Below are 27,742 nucleotides of genomic sequence, written 5' to 3'. Positions count from 1 at the left end.
AAATCACCCTGTAGAGAATCCAGCTACAAAAAATCGCCCTGTAGAGGGATCAGCTAGAAGAAGTTACCTTGTAGAGAGTTCTGGTACAAAGAAACCATCATGTAGAGAGTTCAGCTACAAAGAAACCACCATGTAGAGAGTTCAGCTGCAAACAAATCACCTGTAGAGAGTTCATGCAGCTAGAAACAAATCACCGTGTAGAGAGATCAGCTAGAAGAGGTCACCTTGTAGAGAGTTCAGCTACAAAGAAACCATCATGAAGAGAGTTCAGCTGCAAACAAATCACTCTGTAGAGAGTTCAGCTAGAAGAAGTCACCTTGTAGAGAGTTCAGCTACAAAGAAACCATCATGTAGAGAGTTCAGCTACAAAAAGATCACCCTGTAGAGAGTTCAGCTACAAAGAAAGCACCATGTAGAGAGTTCAGCCTCAAACAAATCACCCTGTAGAGAATTCAACTACGAACAAATCGCCCAGTAGAGGGATCAGCTAGGAGAAGTTACCTTGTAGAGAGTTCAGCTACAAAGAAACCATCATGCAGAGAGTTCAGCTACAAAGATACCACCATGTAGAGAGTTTAGCTGCAAACAAATCACCTGTAGAGAGTTCAGCTAGAAACAAATCACCGAGTAGAGAAGAGGTCACTTTGTAGAGAGTTCAGCTACAAAGAAACCACCACATAAAGAGTTCAGCTGCAAATAAATCACTTGTAGAGAGTTCAGCTACAAAGAAACCATCATGTAAAGAGTTCAGCTACAAAGATACCACCATGTAGAGAGTTTAGCTGCAAACAAATCACCTGTAGAGAGTTCAGCTAGAAACAAATCACCGAGTAGAGAAGAGGTCACTTTGTAGAGAGTTCAGCTACAAAGAAACCACCACATAAAGAGTTCAGCTGCAAACAAATCACCTGTAGAGAGTTCAGCTAGAAACAAATCACCGAGTAGAGAAGAGGTCACTTGTAGAGAGTTCAGCTACAAACAAATCACCCTGTAGAGAGTTCAGCTATAAGAAGGCACCTTGTAGAGAGTTCAGCTACAAAGAAACCATCATGTAAAGAGTTCAGCTGCAAACAAATCGCCCTGTAGACAGATCAGCTACAGAAGAAGTTACGTTGTAGATAGTTCAGCTACAAACAATTCACCCTGTAAGAAAGATCAGCTAGAAGAAGTCACCTTGTAGAGTGTTCAGTTACACAGAAACCACCATGTAGAGAGTTCTGTAATAAATACATGTATTATATATATAATTTGTACATTTACTGATAAAATCAGAAATATTTAAAGTATTTAACATCTGCTTCATCTCTTCTTCTTCCTGTGGTAAAGAAAAAAAGATAGCCGGGTTATACAAATACAAAAAGAAGTGAAATCTAATCCAAAACAGCCAAACTGTAAAAAAAGAGTGCGGCCCTGAGAAAGGCTATGGTGAAAAAAGATGTGAAAACCAAGGTGGTGGCCAAGAAATAGCTGTGATGGTAGGTTAATGGTAAAAATTTTAATAACGACAATTCGTGTAGGAATTGTTCTTACAAATGTAGGAATAATTCCTACACAATATGTCATGTGTAGGAATCTTTCTTACAAAATTCAACATTGTGGGAATATTTCCTACAAATGTTCTTAACGTTTCATGTAGGAACCATGCTTCTTATTCTTACACAAGGGTAAAATTTGGTACATCACAGTAAATTTGCTGTGTTTTGAGGAAAAACTTGCCACATCTTAAAGTTTTGGCTTCTTATTTAGTTTGGAACATGTTATAGTTTTCAAGATGAGTTTGCACACAACTTCAGAGTTAGTTCCCAGGAATAGACAGCTAAAGGAGTTTTGATGACCAGTTATCAATCCAGAATTTTGTGATGTCAGGACGCAGCTATACGTAGAAGGAATTTAGGCATACTAAAGTATAACAAGCAGACTAACATGTGACACATGCCAATGTAAGGGGTCTAAAGGCATGGCCCAGGGAAATTTTTGCAAGTTACCATTTCAGCAGGTAAACTATCAAATACTACATGTTTAGCTGTAGTACTGGAGTGACTGCTATAAGGGTATCTCAATCTTGCTTGACCACCTTAGAAATCCCGGGGCCCTCTGGAGTCGCTTGTGCCAGGGAGGTTTGGATAACTATGATACTGTACTGTTACACTGTATAACCATATATCTCTTAGACTGACTAGTGTATAATAGTCCAGGACACTGCGTCATTGAGTACTAGGTATTGCTATAGCCAAATAATGTTGATGAAATTGAATATTTAGCTTGCTTCAATAAGTTAAAAATATGAGATCTGATCTGAATAGCGTAAAATTATATGTACATAATAATTAAATAATAATAATTCTTGCTGCTGCTGCTAGGAATTTAAATATATTATTTTATTTTTAGGATTGATTTTAGTCCTCTGATTTCTGATCATCTTCTTGGGCCTGTAGTTGTTTAACTTGTTCAATTGTATCTGAAATATCAGAGTATATCTCCTCATTGGTCTCATCACTGACCACGTCAAGGTATAATTGTGGCTGTTGTTCAAAATCTTGATCATCCTTAACATGAGATGGTCCATTTGCTTCACCTCTTAATGTTTCATATTGTGATTGTTGTTCAGAGTCTTGATCATGAGATGGTTCATTTACTTCACCTATTAATGCTTCATATTGTGGCTGTTCTGGTTCCTGAATTGATTCATATAATTTGATAGTTTCATCTTTGATAGCTTGGTAGTGATTTGGTTCCTTTGTTGGGTCAGTCATTAACTTAATATAGTAGTTTCCTTTGGAGTCCGTGTAAATTTCATCAGTTGATTCTGTTGTTGATGGTGTTGGTGTCATGCAACCCAGTTCTACTTTATTGGGTGTGATGTAGTTGTAATTGGAGTCAGCATTGTCTTGATTGGCTGCTTGAGTCTTTACTTGACCATTGTTGTTACGTATAGCTTGACGTGTTGTGTTAGCATTACCAGTACTTCTCTGTAAGGGAATAAATCACACATGTGACTTGCATCAACTAAATACACTATTCATGTATGCAAGACTAGTAGTTGACATATGAGTGCTAAATACATAATATTATGATGGCACACATCACTGTACATGCATACTTCAAACTTCATCACATATGAAGCTAGAACATAGAAACTAAAGAAGTTTCAGCTAGTTCATAAAATTTAGCAAAAATGGTGAATACTGTACCTGTATCAACAACACAAAAGTTGCAAAAAGGGTGTGGACTTCAAAAAGCCAGGTTTACTGTGGTGGCTACAACATGGCTGCAATGTTGCTAATTTTACATGACATTGGCTGTTTTGCCACAGATATAAAGGAGAAATTAGGATTTTAGGAACCATAGAAGCAAAACCTGCTATACAGCATTACAATAGTGAAGAACAGTAATAAGAAGTGTCTCTGCAAGCAATCCAGTCACTGTGGAAAATATGGGCACTACGTGATAGTCAGCCATAGGGAAGCCATCATGTGCTACTACAAATTGACACCTTGAGCTGTCAGAAAAGAAATGGGACACAAATGAGAGTAAAGGTAAATCCATGATGCGTGGTTCTTACATACTACAGTATGCCAAAAGGTACTTGTTGGGCTGAAGTAACATCTAAGAGTAAAAATCAAGCCAGTAGCCTTAGTAGTTATTTTGAGTTACGCTTATCTGTTAGTCAGTAAGTCAGCAGAAAATTCCACTGAATAAGAATGTGGACTGTTGTTCAGATTGAACTAAAGTCACTTTTGGGCTGCTAACCAATACTTCCACGGAACTATGAAGTTCTGTGAGACTGGTTTCTGGTCTGCATATATATCATTTTGAAGTGTAAACCACCATGATTATTGTATTTGCAAGCACTAAGCCATATATAATACTAGCTTCGTTTTTTTCTTTTCTTTAGAAACAAGGCCATAACAAATTAATCTTATGCTTCACGAATGCGGCAGGACAGTGTTTCAACAAACTCAAATAATAATGTAAATCTCACATGATCTCTTAAAGAATGCTAATATGGCTGTAGACTCTCAAAATAATTATTGTGCAAGCAGTAATAGGTGAAATAGCAAAGGGAAGCTTCTTCGCTTTGTTACGACGCCGAAATATGCGTGTTGGAGAGGACACGAGGCACCGACCGAATCCTTATTATAGCACACTATATATCTGATTATTACTAACACGCATGCGCACATAAGTACAACACTTAGTAACACACCCCTCCTACAAAAAGAAAGTCAGTTATGGCTTTCTGCAAATCAATGTACGTACAAAAATCATAGGGGTGACCAAAAATCAATAATACAACAAATGTCAGTCATACTAGTTCAAAGAAAGGAATCATCCAGTTCTTGACAAGGCATCTGCAATTATATTGTCTCGGCCCCGTATGTGCTGTATATCTAAGCAGTACTGCTGTAAAAGAAGACTCCACCGCATAAGTCGTTGATTCTTATTCTTGACTTTGTGTAGAAACGTCAGCGGATTGTGGTCAGTGAAAATAACAATGGGCCCTTTAGCTGCAGTGACATATATTTCAAAATATTGCAGAGCCAAAATTAAAGCGAGAAGTTCCTTCTCAGTAGTGCAATATCTCTTCTGGGTGTCTGTAAACTTCTTGGAAAAATAACACAATGGATGCTCAATCCCTCTATCATCTTCTTGAAATAGAACTGCTCCTGCTCCCACATCACTAGCATCTACAGCTAGCTTGAATTCCTTAGTGAAATTAGGTGCTGCTAGGACTGGACAGTGAGTAAGGACACCTTTAACTTTCTCAAACGCAGCTTGGCACTCTTCAGACCATGTGAACTCTCTTCGTTTGTGCAGTAGGTTAGTCAGTGGTTCAACAATAACAGAGAAGTTCTTGCAAAAACGGCGATAATAGCCAGCCATCTCTAAATATCGCATTAGCTCTTTCTTATTCCTTGGAATGGGAAACTGTGATATGGCGTTAACCTTGGCATCTATTGGCTTCACTTCTCCTTGCCCCACAATGTGGCCTAAATAACTGACTTGTGCGCAACCGAATTCACTCTTCGCAAGGTTAACAGTCAACTTTGCTTCCTTGAGTTTGTCGAAGAAGGTCCTCAGTTGTTTAACATGGTCACTCCAATTGTCACTGTAAATAATTACATCGTCAATATAGGCTTCACACCCCTCTACCTCAGCTGTCACTTGATTAATGAAACGTTGAAATGTCGCAGGTGCATTTCTCATGCCAAATGGCATCACCTTATATTGGAATAGTCCATCAGGTGTTACGAATGCTGATATCTCCTTTGCTCTTCCGCTCAGTGGTACCTGCCAATAGCCTTTCAGCATATCGAATTTGCTGACATACTTTGAGTAACCAATTCGATCAATACAATCCTCGATGCGAGGAAGGGGATATGAATCTGGTTTAGTCAGTGCGTTGACTTTACGGAAGTCAGTGCAGAATCTAAATGTCTTGTCCGTCTTCGGTACCAAAATACATGGAGAACTCCAAGCACTGTAACTCCGTTCAATTAAATCGTTCTTCAGCATGTACTCTACCTCCTGTCTAAGTAATCTGCGTTTCTCAGGGTTTACTCTATAAGGATGCTGTTTAATAGGGTCCGCATTTCCCACATCTATGTCATGACACACAACATCTGTCCGTGAAGGGACATCGGGGAACAGCACAAGGTTTCTCTGTATCAGGGTCTCCAGTTCAGCAGCCTGTGAATGACTGAGATGGCCCAACTTGGACTTGAGATTGGAAATAATCAGGGAGTTGTTCAGTCTAATCCCAAAGTCATCAAACAGGTTTTCCTCATCCTCCTTCAAACTTGCACTCTTATCAGTTGATAACGAGGCGACTGGGGCTACTGACTTGCTAGCAGAACTATCGTCTTTCGTATGATATTCCTTGAGCATATTAATGTGACACAGCTGTCTCTCTTTCCTTCTATCAGGAGTGCTCACCACATAGTCCACATCATTAACACGACGCTCAACCGTGTATGGACCATGATATCTAGCTTGCAAGGGGTTACCAACAATGGGCAGCAAAACCAGTACCTTGTCACCAACATCAAATACACGCTCTCTAGCCTTTCGATCATACCAAACTTTCATCCGCGTTTGTACCCTGCTCAGGTTCTTCTTAGCCAACTCGCCTGCTTCGAATAGACGAGTTTTGAAAGTGGTTACATACTCTAAAAGATTCACGGGGTCACCGTCTACCGCTAACCAACTCTCTTTCAGAATCTTCAGTGGTCCTCGGACCACATGTCCAAAGACTAGTTCAAATGGGCTGAAGCCTAACGTCTCTTGAACAGACTCTCTAGCTGCAAACACTAGGAGGTGAATGCCCTCATCCCAATCCTTCTGGTTATCAAAACAGTAGCTACGCATCATGGTTTTGAGTGTTTGATGAAAACGTTCGATGGCACCTTGGGATTGGGGGTGGTAAGCTGAAGACCTGTGCTGAGTGATATTCAGTTGGTGCATTACCTGTTGAAATACTGTCGACATAAAATTAGACCCTTGGTCGGATTGAATGTGTTTAGGCAGACCCACAAGTGTGAAAAATCTTATAAGAGCTTTGATTATTGTATGGGCTTTAATATTCCGAAGGGGAATAGCCTCAGGAAATCTGGTGGTAACACACATAATCGTAAGCAGATAGCTGTTTCCTGATTTGGTCTTTGGTAATGGTCCAACACAATCGACCAGCACTCTACTAAACGGTTCCTCTACCGTTGGAATTGGTCTCAAAGGAGCTACAGGGGGGTTTTGGTTGGGTTTTCCAACCACTTGACAGGTGTGGCAAGACCTGCAGAATTTTACCACATCCTTATGAAGACCCGGCCAGTAAAAATTTGACAAAACTTTCTGATACGTTTTGTTAATGCCCAAGTGTCCTGCCAAGGGCGACTCGTGTGCTAGACTCAAAATATCTTCACGATAACAATTAGGTACAACAATTTGATGACTCACTAGCCACTCTGCATCAGCCGCAGCTGTGGGTGGTCTCCACTTACGCATCAACACACCAGACCTTATATAAAAACAAACAGGTACCTTGGCGGCTTCCGATTCGCACAATGCATCTTGCACCAGTGGGATCAGTTCGGGGTCTGACTGCTGACGCTCTATTAATTGGTTGGTAGGAACAGGACAATTCATGTTCACATCATCTTCGGGGTCATCAGTAGAACAGTTATCGTATAAATCATTGTCATTAGCAAGAAAAGTATCAGATAAGTCAACAATCTGGCTTTTGACTGGATCATTTGCCAACAATGAAGATTGTTTATCAGCCTGTTTGGCCATTGCACGAGTAACCGCGCAAGCAGGGAATAAGCCAGGGATTTCCCATGAAGTTTCATTAGTGTTATCAGACACAAAAGGAAGACTACATAAACATGGATCAACCATAACTTTGGCACCAGCTAAATCATTACCCAGGAGCAAGCTCACTCCTTCCACAGGCAATGTTGATTGAACACCAACAATAATAGGGCCAGACACAAGATCAGACTTTAAGAATACTCTGTGGAGAGGGACACAAGCAAAGCCTAGTTCAACTCCATGGATTAGAACAGTTTCTCCCGTAGCGGATTGTTCAGAGAGTGCAAGAACTCCTTCAGCTAGCAACGATTGAGATGCTCCTGTATCACGAAGGATCTGTATCGACTTCCCTACACCATTCTCCTCAATAGAGACAGACCCTTGTGATAGAAATGGCTTAAATGTATCAGGGGTCTTAGCTGCAACCTTTCTGGAGGAATGGCCACTAGTAGTCACCAAGGCGTTGCCTTTCTTCTTATCCTTCCTCTCCAAAACCCAACATTCAGATAACAGGTGTCCTCGGCGCTTACAATACGCACAAACAGGACCAGACCGCAATGTCATACCTCTGTTATGCCCTGACTGGTCTTGATCTCGGGGGTGATGATTCCTATCCCCAGTTCTCGGAGGAACAGCTGTAGTGCCCTTAAACTTAGGGGTAGTATCACTCTTGTGTTCAGGTGCTGAACTTGTACTCTGATGGGTGAGTTTGTAGTCATCCGCTAAGGTTGCTGCCCTTTGTAATTCTTCCACTTTTTGCTCTTCTAGGTAGGTCTTAACTTTAACAGGAACACAACCTTTAAACTCTTCTAAAAGGACTAACTGTTTGAGCTTGTCAAAACTATTTCCTACTTGTTGAGAAGTACACCATCTGTTAAAAAATGCCTCTTTCTGTCGAGCAAATTCCATGTAAGTTTGGCCCTCATTACACTTCAAGTCACGAAACTGTTGGCGATAAGCCTCTGGTACTAACTCGTATGCCTTCAAAATTTCCCTCTTCACTATCTCATAATCTACACTCTGTTCCACGGAAAGTGCAGAGTATACTTCACGCGCTTTACCAACCAGAACGCTCTGCAATAACATTGTGCGTGATTCCGGTGGCCAGTGGAGGCTGGTAGCGACTTTGTCGAAATGGAGGAAAAACTTATCCACTTCTTGTTCTTGAAACTGTGGGACCAATCGCACTTGTCGGCTGACATCAAAGGATGGAGTGGTACTGGCAGTAGTAGGTACGGATTCTGATGTACTAGGTTTCTTAAGCTCTAACTCTTTCAGCTTTATCTGTAACTGTATTTCCCTATCCTTTATCTCTAGTTCCTTCTCTCTTAGTTCTAGCTCTTTTAGCTTAAGGCGACATTCCTGTTCCAACTTTTGTCCATGTGCTTTATGTTCTAGTTCAAGTCGCTTGATTTCCAGTTCATTGCTGCTTGTTGACGGATGCTCTTCAGGAATGAGGTCTTCCTCAATAAAATAGTCCAGCAAAGCCCGTCGCAACTCAGCTTTCTTGGCATTAGTGTCACATTCTATACCAACCTTATCTACAACCTGTTTTAGTTGAGGTTTAGTTAGACTACACAAAACCGTCCTTGACGGGTCAGCAACAAATGTGTCAACATCAAACGACATTGTATAGCTCACTAAAGTCCCGAAGAGGTAGCTGGCGATAAATTCCAAATGGTGCTCAGCATTAGCCTTCAGGGTGGTGAAAAAAAAAAAAAAAGCTACAAGAGGATAAACAGCACGGAGAACAACAGCAAGATATTAGTCACGAGCGTCACCTTTACGGGTGCCTCTAACCGGCACCAGGGAACCAGTTCGGTCTTCTCTTTAGTATCGGTGGCGTTGCGTGGCTCGCACACGGCGCCCTTCGTATCCTCTTCGAATCAGTCTTCTTTTCGTCTTTCTCCCGGACAAGTCCCCAGTTTCTGTTACGACGCCGAAATATGCGTGTTGGAGAGGACACGAGGCACCGACCGAATCCTTATTATAACACACTATATATCTGATTATTACTAACACGCATGCGCACATAAGTACAACACTTAGTAACAGCTTGATTTTAGAAGAAAAGATCACAATACTCTAATAGAGTAGTCATACATACTCTAATATAACAGTCAGTTGTAGCTGAAATGATTTATTATTATTATTATTGACAGCCTGCCAAGTCACCACTAGAAGGATAATGATACTTCGGCTAACAAATTAGTGCTGAAACGAATAGCAATTTTTACTATTCGAATAGTTGTTAACAAAACGACAGAATATTCGATTATTCTTTAAGTTTATACTTCTATTGAGCAAGTACTGAAACCTTTTGTTAGGGAGCAAGGTAAAGCTTAAGAGCTACAGTATTTCTATATTTTCTAAAATAGAATTTTACATCATAGGTACATCACTTCATTCACAATCTTAAGTTTCAAGGCTGGCTTTTCCATCTGAATACAGTGTACAAAGTGCTAACAATTATTCGAATAGTGTGTTAATGAATCGAATAGTGTCATGCCGACCGAATAGTCAAATACCTGAATAATCGTTTCAGCACTATCACAAATAAATGAAATAAACTTCATAGATTTTAGTTGAATACTTTAGTGGGTTGACTACATTACTGTCAAGCACAGTCACATATCTGGTTTTGAGTTATATAATATTCCACATTTTTGCTTAAGGCTCATCAATAATGATTAACCTATCTAGATACCAAGTTTCAGCTCATTCCCTTATAAGGTTTGCCTAGCAGGCATGACAACAAGTGTATTTTTGTTTACACAATTCAATTGCTCCAGTTACATGGACTTGTTTGTTCTCATTTTAACTTCATAGCCATTTACTAAGATTTCTTTCAACTTTCACACGTACCAACAAAAAGCACTTGAGTCATTCTATCTATAAACCAACACACAAAATATTCCCCTATGAGCATTAAATATCCATTTTTTGTTCTCTCGTGTATTCCCAAGATTTGTGTTAAAAATATATAAGCTGATTAGCAGAAGTAACAGCAATATGATTAGTATCATGTAGTTGACTGTTTCATTATTATAAGTGTAAGTGACTGTTTTATTAGAGTATCTCAACTGATGTTATGTCTTCTGGGAAGATCATTGCAAGTTTATTTTACTTGCATGACTGCTCTATTAGAGTATCACATTCTTTTGCAAAAATTTTTTTGGGTAAGAATTTTTGTATAAATATTACACATGAAAATTAGCTTACAATGATAAAAATACAGTATATTTACAGTGTAATCATACCCGAATGGTAGCATCACCTTGCTTTCTAAACTGAACAATCTTTACAGAACTATTATAATAGATAAGGAAAACAATTCAATACATACAAAATACATTCTCACACATACATACAAAATACATGTACTGTATGCACACATTCCTTAAAGTACATGTACCTCTTCCTAGTGTACAAACAGCAGCCCACAATCACTACTACCACTACTATCAGTAGTACAACTCCACCAACACTAGCACCAACTATTATACCAACTGTATCAAAAATGAACAGCACATTATGTATGTACACATTCCCATCAGTAAATGCATTAGACTGTTATGTATTTAGTATATGATTCACACTATATTTGTTCACTATAATTCACTTGAATTGATATGTGTGTATGCATGTTTATATAAGTGAGTAAATAATAGGAAAGGTCCAGCATCCATTTGCTATTTTAGATAAGTCTTCCCTGGTACAGTGAGAAATCATCTATTAGGTGCTTCTATAGACTATGTATTGTACCTTGTTATGATGACCATATTAGGTAGCACATGCATAAACATAGCTAAGGTATATACTTTATGACATCATTAATGAGATCACCTCATTATATACTATTTATAATTGCTAATTACTGTATGATTTGGCACAAGCAAATGTACAACTACTCAATTTTAGTATGACGCTTCTTCTATAGAGTACTACCAGATCAAAATAATCACTTACTATTACTACTTGATGATGATGATGATGATGATGGCGACAGTACCTCTAGTTGAGAAATATGATAAGAAAATACATGTGCACACATGTACGTCTGCCAATATAATACAAAAGTGCTATATGTGATCAAGCAGGTCATCTAAAAGAGATATTATAATTATAACCTTTCCAAACTTTCAAGTTTAACTAGTCCATGCAAAAAGAGCTAAGCTTTAAAAGCCTGGGTGAAAAAGGTTGTGAAATCAAAAAGTGGCAGCCAAGAAATGAATTCAATGCTGTTATAATGCCTATCAGTTGTAATACTGTATAGCCTAAATGCTTCGAAGGAGAAAATTATTCTTGATTTCAAGGTTTTGGGGTTAACAGCAAAAATTTTATCCTTGAAATATTTAGACCCCCATATAGCCTAATACATTTGGGAGTATTGGCAAATCTATGAAAAATTTAAATTTGGTAACATATTGCTCAACCTTGAGCTCGAAAATATTGGCCCTCAAAATATTTAGGTTATACGGTTATGCACGTACCTCTGGACCATTATTACAATTGAGCATCATTGGCTGCCTTTTTTCACAACTTTTTCACCCAGACTTTGAAGGCTGCACTTCTTTACAGCGTAGCTGTTTTTGCATGGATTTCTCTTATTTTACTGTAAAAACTCAAAAAGCCAGCTTTAAACTGACTTTGGGACTTACTTTGTACCCAGTCTATACCATAACAGTCAAGCTATGAAAAAGGGTAAAGCTCTCCAAAAAGGCTAGGGTCAGAAATCAAAAGGTGGGAACCAAGAAATGGATGTAATGATGCTAATACCAATCATTTTAATAATGACGCTGTGATCAATGGAAACTATAGAAAATATAGCTACATACATACTTACATGTTGTGTTTTTGCAGGTTGGTAACGTTATACTATTGTTTTATTCTAACACTCTCAGAAAAAGAACTAGAGTACTTGAACGTAGTGATAATACATGCATACCATTCATTACTTATAGTACAGTCTCTTGTTTCAGTACTTCATGTGGCATTGGATACCCTTACATGTACATGCTTTGTAAATAGAATTATTTTTATCATGGCTGTGCTCCAACACAGGACATACTGTTACAGTAGCTATAGACTGTTACTGTACTTTGGTAGACTTTATACTTACACATCATGCACTGTATTATACATACCATACCATGGAATGTCTCTAAACAGATGTTATCAAAAAATACCCTGCCATCTCTTGAATTAACAGTGTTCCCTCTTGCAAACAATGACACTTGCATAGTCCTCTGCACTAATGGCCCCTGTGCCAGCAAATCAGCATACAACTCTACCCATTGCCAGCCCATTGGATTTTCTGTAAATTCAGTATCAAGTCTAGTACATATTTCATCAACACCAGATGTCAAACAGATAGTGGGTAGGTAGCCAGGTGAAGCATCCTCTTGTCGTACTTGAGCACTGTGAGTGATGACAATTGTAGTGAAACTCATTTAATTGCTACCTCTTAAAAAGGCCACTTCATTATACGTAGTGACCACTAATTCTAGTCTATATGTCCCAAGCTCTACACACATTATAATGTACTGTATGGCCTTACCAATGTGACTATATAATACTTGTCCCAAGGTTGTAAAAACATAAAGCATGACTGTTTGTCATACATGTACATATCATATAAAATCTTAGTTGCTGTATATTGCTGTATCAAAACACAGTGCACCTGTATTGGTGATGTGTGCACAAATGTACATGTGAAATTTTTTCTGAACTAAAATATTGAACACAAACAAACTACAAGCTTGACAGAAGTTTCCCTGTAAACTTTTGTGCTATACAGAGTTGCCAATCACAGCAAAAACCTCAATACAGAGACATTTGACGAATACTTGTATACACCATTATACACATCTTACAGTATGTATATAATGTAAGAAATGATCAAACAGGAATAGGAACCAAGTGTGTGTGTGTGTGTGTGTGTGTGTGTGTGTGTGTGTGTGTGTGTGTGTGTTAGACTAAATTTATTTTATACATTCACACACCTAACAGCAAATATGGAAAGCAACTTGGTAATGTATACAGAAACTAAAACAGAAGCCACTCATTTGCAGGAAGCAGCCATACCAATAGGCAATATCCCCTGTGTTGGCCACCACACATCTGTGACAATCTCTGTAATGAGCCATATTCAAAAGATTCTTTTCAATGGTGTGATCATGAATGGCACATACAGTCAGGGATGGTTCTAGAAATTTGCTGACTGGTTTCAAACTCAAATACAGCAAAGCCCATAAGGGGCGGAGTCCATTCTGAGACACTCTATTTATGAATAAAATCACTCTTGGCCAAATAAATCCTTTCACAGTTAAATCTTACCACTCTAAGTCTACACAGAAAGATTTGATGCATTTTATCAAAGAGTTTCAGAATCACAATATCTTAGTCGATAATTATTTTTAAAGGCACTTAAAGATTTCAAAGCTTGGGACAAGAAATTTTGAAGCGGTTTCATAGTTTGATCACTAGAAGTTAGTAATACACCTCATTTTAGACTTAAATTTTGCTTAGTGTTTTAATTTCAATTTAAGAAGCTGACTGATTCCGTGCTTGCATACAGTATGGCAAGCCAAACAAGGGCTTCATAAGATGACAAAGTAGCTTGTTCAGAATTTGCACATGAACTGGACTCTAAAAACCAGTAATACTACAATATATACAAGTGTGTATTATGTGTGTTATTACTGCTTGTAAGCCTAACAACAAGTTGGAAACATGTGTTCCATTCTGAAACATACTATAAACGTTACACATGTTTTAATGTACACAGTGAAACATTGCTCAAGCCAATAGCACATATAAGCATCAGATCTGCCTGTTTATGGAGAGTAAGAAAATCTTTGTTTGTGATGGAGCAGTATATAGAGGTATGGACACCTATTTGTGATGCAGTGGAAATTATGTAAATTTACTATCATCATTTCTTTGCTGAAATAACCTTCTTTGTATACACAGTGGAATATGGGGAAGGGCTATGCCTTGATGCGTTTGCTAGTTCACACAATGAAGATATTCCGGTCTAGCTTGTTTTAGCCGTGAGTTATGATTGATTAATTGTAATTCGTTTGCTGCTGCACAAATCAAATTTCCTGCTGTATCTATAACTCTGAGACTATCTGTAAGAGACAGAACACTTATACAATATATAGGCACTACGCACACACGTGACTATTGCACACACACGCCCACTTGTATCACGCCTGATAGTGTTGTAAGATTGCGTATGTTTGATTGGATATAATCACGTGATCATCCTTAAGGCCTCGTGTTCCGCTTCTTGACTGTTCTCTACACTATCCAACATACTGCAAAAAGCTGAAACTTTAACAGGCTACTCCTTTGTTACTGTAAATACCATAGAAGCAATACAATGCAATTCAAGAAAGTATAACAATGATTTTTTTTTGCATGCTGGTCACATATACCGGCAATTATCATAACCAAGTTTTATAAGACATTCAACCCTTAAGGCAGACTCTATGCTGTATGGTTGTAGATGGTAATAATAATAGTGACATTTTGCATAATTTTCTCAAGTAAATAGACAGTCGTTATCTTCTAAATGACTGCAAGAACTACAGCTATGATGGCTGCACCACTCTTATTATTACTATGTGCAAATATGGACATCAATTTTGCATAATTTGCAATTATCAGGATTAATAGGTAACCTATGTGAAACATGAGTGATCCTAATAGTGAACATTCTATTCACTCTACAGCAAAATTAAATACCTGCAAAATTTGTGCATAGCTGTACAAAATTGTTGTTAGCATTCAGTTACTGCCATCAAAACATGTAGCTAAATTACTGGAACTTGAAATCAATTTTTTTGCTTAAAAAGTCAATTCAGGTATTCAAAATGTTCCAAATGAATGTTCCACTATAAAGCTATTGGGAGTGAACACATGTTCACCAGCCGGTTTTCAAAGGGCTCATGTGGATGTGGACAAACTGAGAGCATCATTAATGTTATTAGAAACCATAAAATAGTGGTGCTTGTACATATGGATACAAGTAAGTTTAGTTACATACATATGGCAGGTCTCTTACTGTATGTACCAAGAGTCATCTTTCATCAACCTTAATTCTGGGTTTTACAGTCATGGGTATTTTATTACTGGGTGTATAGCTATATATGTATATTCAAGTGAGTGGGACTGATGGGCTTCACTATAATATTGTTAGATGACGTACCGAAGTTGAAGTGCATCCACATTGCTGTTCACTGTCACCAAATGGACAATTGCACTTGTATCTTCTCCAACATTCAAATCTGAGTACTCTATCTGGAAAACACTCTCACCTACATAAACAAAAGGATGTTCACTTCACTTCATATACAAACATTGAATGCATGCAGTCGTGTGTATGTATTGTGTCAAGTGAATTAAGTCAGTGGGACAAAAGTACATCAATTAACAATCCTTTAAAAAATACTAACAAACATATAAGGATTTGTGCTGTTATAGACAGAACGTTTAACTGAGGCGTGTACTAATGGTTTCCTGTAGACATAGCTACATGGTAACTGTAACATGATAATATTATACCAAATATGTTATGGGCTTTTGGCTGAAGTCATATACATACAATAATACTACAAGCCTGGCTGTAATATTGACACCGTGACTTGTCTATTTAGAACCATTATTAATTTAATGGTTCTAAATAGACAGTACATAGTCTTGTTTAACCTTACAAACAATTTACTATCTCTCTAACAAATGGCAAGAAATGTCTTAAAAGAAATAGTGTCCTAAGCATTAACTACATCAGATGGTAGTCATGAATAATTCCGTTGGTAAAATAGTATGATCTAGTATTGCATAATGGTGTTAGCCCCCTTCATCCTTGTGAGCAATTATTCAGGTATATGGAATGATGGGATACAAACGTTGCAGGGTGGTCATGTACACAAAAGTACACATTTGTATTTAAGGTGTGTGCATGTATGTACGTACATGTTGTGTCTATAATGACAAACTCACAAAGCCTTATTGTACATATTATATTTGTTCAGTAGATATCACATATAGCGGGTCACTTTTCAGGGCTAAAAGGTATATGGCTAACTTGCAATGTGGACAATTAATAGATCCAATCTACATGTGATTTATAAAAAGCAATCTACTAAAAATTAGCCCAGCTATAGGATAGAAAGTTGACAGAAACTAGATACCCCACAAGTTATCGTATCTTTACTACCTCGAACAGTTGTAAAGGAAGCCTGCGTTTGTGAGATGAACTGCCATTGTGAATCAATGCTGTCTGGATCAGTCAAAATATTATCCCCGCAAAAACCTGAGCCAGAACAAACAGTAAGTACACAAGCACATTCTCTAAAGGACTTACCCACTGTAGCAACACTTATTACATGTGTTGTAACACTAAAGTTATTTGTGGCTACACACTTAATTTCTAATGGTTCAAACTCAGTAAATACATTTGTTAGTCTCAGGAATGACCTCTCCACATTGACTTGAGATACCATCGTAGTAGTAGTATCCTCTATCTGAGTGCCATCAGAATATTGCCATGTAATTGTCGGAGCGTATTCCCCCATAGCATGACAGTATAGTGATACAGTACGACCAGTAACAGTACTGATGCTTGGACTGACATTATCAATGAATGGAGAAACTAAAATTGGAGTAGAAAACATGCAAAATGTATACACAACAATGTAGTTAAAAACCACAAACCTAACATGTATCAGTGTAGGTGAGATCTGTGCAACTGCACTCTATCTGTGCACAAAGTGCAGGAAGCTTTATGGGTTTCTGATACCAGTGTTGGTCACATATATGAGCTACATGTTTCTGGTACAATGTAAATCGCTGCTTACTTTACCATGGGGAAAGTGTTAGTGTTAAATAATAGGGATTTCCTAGCACGTATATGGTTACGTGAGTTAGTTACTATGTGCAACATATTACTGCCATGCATACCTCAGTAAACTATCAAGGTATTAAAATATCTGTATTACTCGATTGTAGGTGCAATAAAAAATAGGAATTCAAAACACTATAAAGGATTACTGCACACAAACTAGCTACCCTGTATGTATGTTCTACAATTAGTGCACTATTAACAGCCAAATCTAGTTTACAAACATATATAGCTACCTCCACTAAACAGATATCCACAGTTGACAATAGTGCCATTAACATCACAACAATATACTCCAGTATTATCAACAGTAGCAGTGATATTAAGTGAAGGACTTATCTCACTCAATGCAGTACCATTTCTTGTCCATTGTATATTAGTACCAGGTGGTGGTTGTTGTGAGAAACAGTTAAATGTAACTGAAGAACCAACACTGGCCACAAAACTGACTGGTGGAGCTGTCCCTACATGTATCAGTGTACATATACAGGTGCACATACATAATAATACTGGTATATGTGACGGGAGTTGCGAAAAGGGGTCTTCCACACACATCCAATTTATGAACTTTAGCAATTCATAATGTCAGATTAGAAAAAGTTATTACCTTGACATTTGGACAGCGGTGAATTCATGGAAATAAATTCAGATTTGTATCTTTCTTGAAAACAAAGTTATGGTCTTCCAAGTTCATAGAATTGGATGTGTGTGGAGACCCCTTTTTGCAAATCCGGTCACATAATTATGTTATAAATTTTTTTACTGACTGACAGTCAGCAGTACAACTGTACTCTCTGCATAAAATAGTCCACCAATTACCTGTACATTACTATTAATGTATGTGATCACCTTCTTTATAAAATGATACAATATAATGTAGTTACCACTTTTTCACAGGTATCATAAGATTTCCACATTTTTGATGTGATATTTTTTTAAGCATTCAAAGCAGGAATGTATATAATAGATCTATGAGACTAGCAGTGGATAATTGTAATATACAAAAACAATTAGTGCATTTTATATAGGTCTCTGCAGAAATAACATTTCATGCACATAAGCGGCTGCACAGTGTTGAACGTCTGAGACAAGAGTCTATATGAATTTTTCTATGTATGCTAGAGCTATTGAGGTTATTAAATATCTTAAAGCACAAAAGATAAATTTCATTGGCTACTGACAACCTCTAGATCCATTGTTTTTGTCTTATAATAGAGTTTCTCTGGGGTGATACAAAGTACTGCAATCACACAGCTGTAACATTGGCAACACATTCATGCGCACGTTTTAACTGAATAGTAAAAGCTGAACTAAGTTTGAGGGAGGTATAACGGGCTTGTTTCTATTAGATAAGGCTAGATTTCCTCTCCTGTAAGCAGTGGTGAATTAACTTAGGTCTTAATTATAGTTATATATTGAAACACATGGTTCTGCAGAATTATTAAGGCCCTGTGGTACCACCTAAGGGAAATACAGACTATGTCAACTCACCGGTAACTGTCCTATCTGCTATGGTAAATGTAGCTGATCGACTATCATTACCATGTCTGTTAGATGTCACACATGTCACTGTGTATGTACCCAACTGAACAGCTGGGGTAATGCTCACATCTAAAAAACCTGTTCCTTTAGTTTTAGTTGAAAACTACAGAAAAAATAAGTACCCATAAAATTTCATATTATAATTTCTATATATGTGACCCAGCCTGACAAAATCAGTCTTATGGCCTTCCAAATATCCAACTTTGATCATTCATAACTTTCACTACATAATTGTACTACTACACAACAGCTTTAAGCTGATCAAGCTACCTCATTCACAAAACAATTTAATGTCAAGTCATGCTAATTGGAAAGGCTATACAACTGGTCTTGTCATAATTATGTGTATTTGTGTGTGTGTGTGTGTGTGTGTGTGTGCGTGTGTGTGTGTGGGTGTGTGTGTGTGTGTGTGTGCATGCATGGGTGCGTGCGTAGTATGTGCGTGTGTGTGCATGCATGTGTAGTGTGTGTGTGTGTGCGTGCATGGGTGCGTGCGTAGTATGTGCGTGCGTGTGCATGCATGTGTAGTGTGTGTGTGTGTGTGTGTGTGTGTGTGTGTGTGTGTGTGTATATAATGTAGTGTGCATACGATCATGTGCTCCTTGTGCCTATTTATTGCTTTCATGTGTGCTTCTCTTGATGCATCTGAGAGGGATTGCAACTACAAATATCAGCTTATTGGTTCACATATGTGGCTGGTACTAAAAGCTGATTACATCTGAAACATGAATATGTACAGGATAGCAAAAGTTTAATATAACTATACAAGCTATGTCGTTATAACATTGATAATTCCTGAATTTCTCATATACACATATACCCACTACACAACTTACTACAGCTATATCCTGGTTGTTGATAGTCCATCTTATATCAGGTGGAGGAGAACCAAGTGCTATACACCCAAATGTGATTGATGCATCATTACTCACATTAGTTATATCAACCGGTGGACTAGTAATCACTGGTGGAGCTGAAAAGGAATACATTGCTAAAGAAAATGTATTGAAATCAATTTTAATTAAGTTGTAATGACGCACAAAAAATATTACCAGCCTAATCAATGACTTGAATTTTGACCATCCCAGCCGCCAACAACTAAAAGTTTTTATAATATTATGTGCATACATATGAATGCAGCAATTTATATATTTCATACCTACTGTATACCTTAGTACTATACTCTCCTAGAGATGTCACATACCACAAATATAAAGAAGGTATGTACATAAAATACTTTTGCTTCATTGTTTATGACACTGCAGGCTGTTAACTGTACTAGTGGTTAAATATTTCTGTCGCAATGTTCTATACCCCCTAACATTAATAGATGCATGGTGCTAAGGGACAGGCTCAGTATTGTTTGTATGCTAAGCATTTGCTGATAGGGTTTTTCTGTTCATCTTTATTGGCATAACATACAAGCAGTAATAGTAAAAGTTAATCTGTTCTGTATAGGATGACTGCATCCACAAAAGACTAATTACAAATGTAATCATATTCTGAAGCTGTACAATATCATCTTTCAAGATACCTTAGCACATCCTAACAGCCATACAAGTAAGACATTATGGTGTACATGACACCAATTAACAACTATTCTTTACAATGTCAAGTGTTTATGTGCTACTACAAGCTTCTGCAAACATTGGCCATTGTCTTAACTTCTTAGTAGAACCCAAACACCTCTCAAATAGCTAAGTACCTATATGGATGCTAACTTGAGAATCAATTTAGTCCACATTTCATGATTCTATACTGAGTTACATGTAGTTAGCTAGCTATAGCTCATATCATAGGTGATTCCATACGGTGATATGTGATCTAAACTAATACCACCCTAGACTACACAAATACTTGATTTTGGCATGTAATTAATTTGTCTCATGTTGCAATATTACATAACTATAATATTCCTATGATGTAATAATTATTATGACTTGTAATTAGCAAAGTGGTACATACACATCCCTACAATCCATATATAGATTGTTTATCAGGCTAACAAACTACAGACTGGCTTCAAAAGCAATTCTATATTAGGATTTACAGCTAGATAGCTAGCTAGCTATACAACTATAGACTATTATTAGCTATCTTAAGTTACAATCAAATTAATAGATGCCCGTATACGTACAACGTACACAGGGTGCCTAGCTACTGAATTGTTCGCACATAACACGTATCAACTTACATCCAACTACCAGTATATAATCCACGGAGAACAAGTCGGTCGGTGTCTGGTCAGGATCAATGCAGGTGTACCGACCAGCCTCTTCCTGTGTCGGGGCAACCAGGGTCAGTCGGTCGCGAGAGATCTCGTAAGGACCATTGTTCCTAATAGGTTCTTCGTTGTAATACCATGTTGCTTGACGGCCAGATGGTGGCGTACAGAATAATTCGGTAGGCTGAAATTCTAAGGCTATAATTCTGGTATCTTGTGCTGTACGAAATATCGATACATTCGTGATGATAATGAGTGTAACTAACTAGCTAGCTAGCTACGTACCGTTAACAATAATAGCCAGACGACTAGTGAAGGTTAGGAGAATACACAGCAACAATAATAATCTTTTCATCATTACCAACGCCGAACGAGTAACACAACACAAAACTCGACACAAAATATCACACCTCGTAACGATAGCACCAATATTAAGTGCATATATTATTAAGCGAATATAGTAGTAAGCGCGTATATTAAATTATTTAAGCTCTGCAAAGGCGTTGGCCCTAGTTTACACTAATTGTAAAGTGCATTATATAACTGTTTTCGTTTTATTTTGCTCCAATGCCCATTGCCATTCAGGGTAGGACCATTAGCTTTCTGTGCTTCAATACTGCAGGATATCTTGCTAGTGTCCAAGGCCGGCGGGGGTGCTTGGGGTGTTGAAGCACCCCCCCTCCAAAACTTTTACCATGTGAAGCTAGGAAGCTTCTAGAAGTTGCAGTATAGATGTAATTGCATCTTATACAACAATGAAAAGATGAAAAGAGAAGGGAGAATGGCTAATCTTTACTTAGAATCACTAAGAGAGGTTCAAATTATACTTTTGGTGTGAGACTTAACCTAAAAGCTGCTAAAAATTATCACAGGATTGGGCAGAGTTTGCCTCTCTGCCCACTGTTTGAATGTGAAGACCTTTACTTGTATTAGCTATTGATATATATTATTATTGTTAGAAAAAAAATCGAACTTACTTTAATAGAACATCCATCATAATGTTTTTTTTTCCCAAAAAGTTGCTAGTGTGTTTTCGTGACCTGTGTGCTGCTATACCATTGCTCCTAACATCCTGCCATATACTAATCACTTTCTGAGAACAACTTCTGTCAAATGGTTTAATATTATAGTGGGTATTTTCAGTTGTTGCTACATTGATGCTTGGGTTAACATGCTTAAGTAAAACAGTTAATTTCCTAGCATGTATGCAGTTAACAAGGCTGTAGTATCTGAGAACTGTTTGTTTTTGTATTATCAGTACCAAAGTTCCATGCTGCATTTATCTGAATCTACCATATTAAATTGAAGCTAATAAAATTTAGGGTTTGCACTCCCAAACCCCTTGAAGCTCAACTTTACAAGCTCAAATGATACCACAGCATTTACACTGTCACATTATAAGAGGTTAGTTGTGGCCAAAAACTAGTTTATATGTAAGCGACTTTCGACTCTGCAGGGGGTTGTAAAATATTTATATGATGATGGGGCCATATTGTTGGAAAAGTCAGTAACAGAACAGTCTGTGGCTATATATATATACTACAAAGATAAGGTTATTGTTGAGTGTACTTTAAATCTCTACAGTGATATCTTAAGATCCAATCCTGTGTATATATGTCTGACAATCCACTATTATGTATTGCCTTACATAATCCAATAGCATTAATTTTAAAGGTGTACGTAGTTCTGTTTTTGCTTACAACTGAACTCATCCATCTTGTACCCACACAATCTTTCAGCACAATAGAGTATTTGCTTAAAATAGCTTCCAGATTCAATCTTGTGATAGTTATATTCCGAAAATTTCCAGAGGAAGTATTACCCCAGGCCCCCCTAGCTGGAAAATTCAACGTATCCATACTCTACACACTGCATGGTGAGTGTATACTTGCCCTCACAAGCCCTCTCTTCATTATTATTGTTTGGAAGTTATAGTTTGAGCCATGAGACTGTAAAGCACACTAACGATACCTTAAGCCGAACAATACACTAAATTTAGCGATCTTGTATTTTGATGAATTTACCATTTAATTTGTGAATTGATGTAATCAATTAACAAAAAACCAAACACTAAAATTGCAAAATTTAATGTGCTGCTAAATTAAGGTATTTCAAACATAAAATTAACAGCAAGTATTGATCATGTATAGCTGCATCCTTCTCCTTCCTGTTCTTTATGTAAAGAATATCTAAACCAAAACAGCCAAGCTGTAAAAAAAGAGTGCGGCCCCCAAAATGGCCAGGATGAAAAAAGATGTGAAATCCAAGGTGGCGGCCAAGAAATGGCTGTGATGGTAGGTTAATGGTAAAAATTTTAATAATGACAATTCAGGTGAATTTTGCACCCTTGGATTTCACATCTTTTTTCACCATAGTCTTTTTAAGGGCCGCACTCCTTTTTTACAGCTTGGCTGTTTTTGATTAGATTCTTTATAACAGCAAACTCATTAACAAGCAAGTAACTGAAGCCAAATATCTCGGAGTTATCATTGACTCAAAACTACCATTTAATAAACATATCAATGATTATTTTGTAAAAAAGCCAATAATACTTTATCATTCCTTAGTCATAACCCAGGGGCGGATCCAGGGGGAGTTCAAAGGGTTCCATGGAATCCCCCTTTTGAAAGAGCCTCTCTTACAATGAGATACTCTAATAGAGCAGTCAAATCGAGATACTCTAATAGAGCAGTCACAGTCGTCTTTTGAGGAGCAGTGTAGCAAGCTATGTATACAGTTATAAATAAGGAAATGTAGTTGGTGAGGGCATCTATGGTGAGGGGCAGCTATTGTCAGCAGGTGATGACCCTTTTTTTTTTGTCTTCAACTTACAGCTACGCTGAAGTTGCAATTCCAAAGTGGAACCCACCTTTTTAAAAGTCTGGATCCGCCCCTGTAACCTATACCATTAAAAAAAGAAATGTAAAAGTAAATGCCTATCAAACCATGTAGGGCCACTCCAAATAAATTCTCTGTTTCCTGTCCTGGACTCAGGCATATTTGCGTGCTGGCGGACGATCTATTTCCATTATTCTGTTATAACATTGGCAGCTTTTCAAGCCATTATTTGGCTGGCACAACCATAAAAAGCTGACAATGTTACAAGATGGCTATTCTTTCCTGTGCAGTATGTAAGAATAACTGGAAAATAACGGAAGAATACGATATAATGGAATATTTAGAGTTCACACTGGTGGGCAAGCTGACAATATTTATTTACCTTTGTCTTTTTACCTTAGCCTTTTTGCACAAGCTATTATGTGAGTACTATAGTTATGTGTAGCTCTATCTATACTGTGCTTAATGCTTATTGAAGATCTTTAGAGATCAGTACATTACCACAAGACTGGAAACTGGTCAGATTTGCACACGAAAACCTCAGCTAGCCATCCAGCTGGTGATTTACATACCAATTTTAACAGAAGTTGATTTTTCAAACACAATAGGTGGATTAATGGTACTAATACTGGACAATGAAACATCATTTTGTCTATGTGAAACTAAGGTAGGTGCTGTGTTAAAATCTTCTCTGATCATGATGAGGTGTAGGGTTACTTTTACCTTCGATATTTCCAATAGTTGAACATGTCTTCATTCTGCAGTTTCTTGCATGCATTATGAACTTGTGTGTAAGCTATTATATATATATATATACATACAGTTTGTAATCAGAATGGGATTGCAATCTAGTATATCTTAAGCTTGTCCAAAGATAGTTCCTTAAAGATTATATTAAGCTACCCGAGTAATGTAAAAATATTTCCTTTTTCTAGGGATTGATATAATAGGAATACATTCTTTCATCAGTTTTACCAAATATGGCAACTGAGCCCAAGATCTGTGGTTGCATCATGTGCTCTAGTGATAAGGTATTGGGTGTTTGAGTCTATATCGCATAGGTTCATTAACATGTTGATAGAGGAAAAGATCATATCAATAACCTCCACGTTGGGTGTAGGTGTCACTATAGTGTGACCTATAATACCTACAGTGTATGTTGTTGGTCCAAATAATGAAATTCACCATGACCATGGGCTAATTAACAGATGAGAACATCATTCATAATTATGCTGAGTCACAGTATTTATATACAGTATGTATCTAACTACTGAAATAGCCTTCAACAGCCCATTTGAAGAACATCTGTGAGTACATGTGGTTCCTCTTACTGAACAATGCCTCACTGAGAATTGAATGTACAAGCTGGTTATTTATACATGCATATTTTACTACTTTGAGCATTGCTGAACATTTAGTTGATTACAACTAAAACTGCAGCTGTTTATTGTAAAATTTTAGAATTGCTAAGTTTGAGAATATCTATGCTACAAAGCTAATGGACGCATTTTGGGATTATATTTTTAAACATAATAGCTATAATGTCAAAATGTTTGGAGAATTTCAGACTAGCCTAGTAGCTATAGCTAGCTAGTGACTAATGATGCCGAAAACTTTTCCCACAATTGATTATAAGCCTATCTACAATACGGCTCAGTCTATTATTTATGCAGCATGTCTACTACAACCTGGATGCAATCAGCATTTATTGTACTGTCTTTCCAATTATCATACTCATACAAGGGTGGCTTTGGTGACTGCATGGTTTCCTTTCTGTTGTATCCCAATCCTAGTTAAAGTTAACATTTTAAACATGTGTTAGGAATTGATTGACTTATGCTAGTTTCTGCTGGCACAGTACCAGGAGCAGGCTAAAGAGTTAAGAAGTGGCCAGTGATTTCATTATGTTATGGTCATACAATTTTCAGCATTACTTAAAAATTTAATAGGCTTTGTAACACAATTACAGAATGCAAAATTAACAGTTTACTCCAATACAGAGATATGACCTGTTGTGTGACAGGGTGTAGTTTGTGCCTGCATACCCTGTTTGACCACATTTTGCTTTACATCAAATGGTTAAATTGTGCCGCTATTCTGGGGCATGCTCCCAGCAAAAAAAAATTCAGGTCTTAAACAGTCTAAGGTATGCTTTTGACTACTTTTTACCGTGTTGATATAAAAATGCAAAATTTGACTGTTCTATTAGTGTAGCTAATTGGCTGTTCTATTAGAGCATTTTGATCTGAACCTTTGATACCTTTGCAAATCAATGCAAAATCTTGCCTGAATATAGCTACTTGACCAGTTTCTGGAAACCTCAGAAACTGCCCTGGATCCGCCCCAGGGCCGCCCAGAGAAATTAAGGGGCCCAGGGCAAAGAATTAAAGTGGGGCCTCAGGGACAAGGAGGGTTCCACTCTGAATCACAACTTCAGCCTAGCTGTAAAGCAAAGACCAAAAAAAAAAAAAAAAGTCATTACGTGCTGACAATGACAATAGCTGCCCCTCACAGACTATATCTCCTTATTTAAAGCTTGCTACACTGCTCCTCTGAAACTGTCACTGCTCTATTAGAGTATCTAGATCTTGACTGCTCTGTTAGAGTATAACAATCTTTTAAACAGTTATTCAAGGGGCCCTTGGTGGAGCCCCCTGGGGTCCTTTTCAGACTGGGGCCCAGTTGCCCCCCCCTCCCCTCAGGCCCTGATCCGCCCCCTAGTTCATAATCACAATCAAACCGATCTCAGTAGCTACAACCCACAATCAAACCTTCATCTGATCTGCGTAAAGGCGCCAATATCTGTGTACGATGGAGGACGTCCGTGAGTGCAACAAGAAGACTGGATACCCATGCGAATCGCCAAAGCAGTCCACAAATCTCTTAAGTCTTCCAATAGAGATGTTAGTTTACATCATGTCATTTTTACCTGCGGCACGTGATTTAGTGAGGCAACGTTACGTTTCAAGAAAACTACGAACAGCCACCGAAACACCATCACTATGGGCTGAGTTTGTTTGGCCATTGTATGACCCACGAGAGGAGCGTTCTGTAATGAAAGTGTTGAAGGCTTTTGGAAAGCACATCAAACGATTGATCTTCCCTAATCATGTATCATATCAAAACATATGTATGGGATTGGTCAAATCAAGCATTTTCAGGTGGTCAACATTAAAAGTTTTCAAACACTGGGACAAGGAATGATGAGATTAAAAATTAAGAAATATGCATTAAATAAAAATTAAGAATTATGCATTATATGAATTATGAAACACCTCGAACAGGCTCTGCCTTCTGTGTACACCCTCCAGTGCCTAACTGGTAAAGTAGATAATAACAACAACATTTCCCTACTTAGGTGGCCTCCCCAAAGTTGGCTCCGAGCATGGCGCTTGGCCGGAATCTGGGTGGCCTGCGGATCAAGTCACGATGGAGTTGCCTTTTTTCAGCCTTTCTAGGTATTTGTCCCGTTTCACTTCAGGATAATTAGCTCAAAGATTTTCGCTTAGGCTCCTAGGCTATGGGTAAATACCTCGAACAGGCTCTGCCTTCTGTGTACACCCTCCAGTGCCTAACTGGTAAAGTAGATAATAATGAATTATGCAAAAAATTAAGAATTATGCATTAAATAAATCTAAAATCTGTTTAATATCCTTTTTGAAACCTCAACTTGGTAAAACAGGCTGATCATAAAATCTCATCATTCCTTGTCATTTTTTGTCCAATACAAAATACATGTATTTTACACTACACACAAAAACACTAATTTACACCCTTTAACTCACAAAATTTCTACAGCACACCATACAATAAAAGAAAGCCCTTGAATTTCTCTATCCAATTCCGACCGTACAAATGGGAAAATGTCGCCATAGCGACAGTTATTTACTGCTGATGATGACATAATACGCGCTCCA

At 37.7% G+C, this 27,742-nt stretch overlaps 1 protein-coding gene across 1 annotated transcript; it reads right to left on the bottom strand.

The window, feature by feature from the left end:
• Positions 1–2,256: 2,256 nt before the first annotated feature.
• On the bottom strand, positions 2,257–21,371 carry LOC136258054 (uncharacterized). The gene is made up of 13 exons (XM_066051360.1): positions 21,273–21,371; positions 20,958–21,206; positions 19,600–19,736; positions 18,713–18,866; positions 17,458–17,685; positions 16,685–16,972; positions 16,538–16,633; positions 15,527–15,635; positions 12,461–12,729; positions 11,278–11,322; positions 10,724–10,817; positions 10,569–10,617; positions 2,257–2,969 (listed from the first exon to the last, which is right to left on the bottom strand). The coding sequence occupies exons 1-13, from the start codon at positions 21,343–21,345 to the stop codon at positions 2,397–2,399; spliced, it is 2,364 nt and encodes a 787-aa protein (XP_065907432.1). The 5' UTR covers positions 21,346–21,371; the 3' UTR covers positions 2,257–2,396.
• Positions 21,372–27,742: the final 6,371 nt, after the last annotated feature.

Source organism: Dysidea avara, chromosome 6, assembly GCF_963678975.1.
Source record: "Dysidea avara chromosome 6, odDysAvar1.4, whole genome shotgun sequence".
NCBI classification, from domain to species: Eukaryota; Metazoa; Porifera; class Demospongiae; order Dictyoceratida; family Dysideidae; genus Dysidea; species Dysidea avara.
The sequence above is the reverse complement of the archived record's forward strand: the minus strand, read 5'-3'. Positions and strand labels throughout refer to the sequence as shown.

What these genes read in the sequence shown, in the direction of transcription:
- LOC136258054 (XM_066051360.1), bottom strand. Translation starts at nt 21,345, where the DNA reads ATGATGAAAAGATTATTATTGTTGCTGTGTATTCTCCTAACCTTCACT. An exon ending in TTATATACTGGTAGTTGGAT is followed by an intron (nt 19,737 to 20,957) that starts GTAAGTTGATAC and finishes ATTCCTTTTCAG; the next exon opens with CTCCACCAGTGATTACTAGT. An exon ending in TGTTTGTACACTAGGAAGAG is followed by an intron (nt 10,618 to 10,723) that starts GTACATGTACTT and finishes CTATTATAATAG; the next exon opens with TTCTGTAAAGATTGTTCAGT.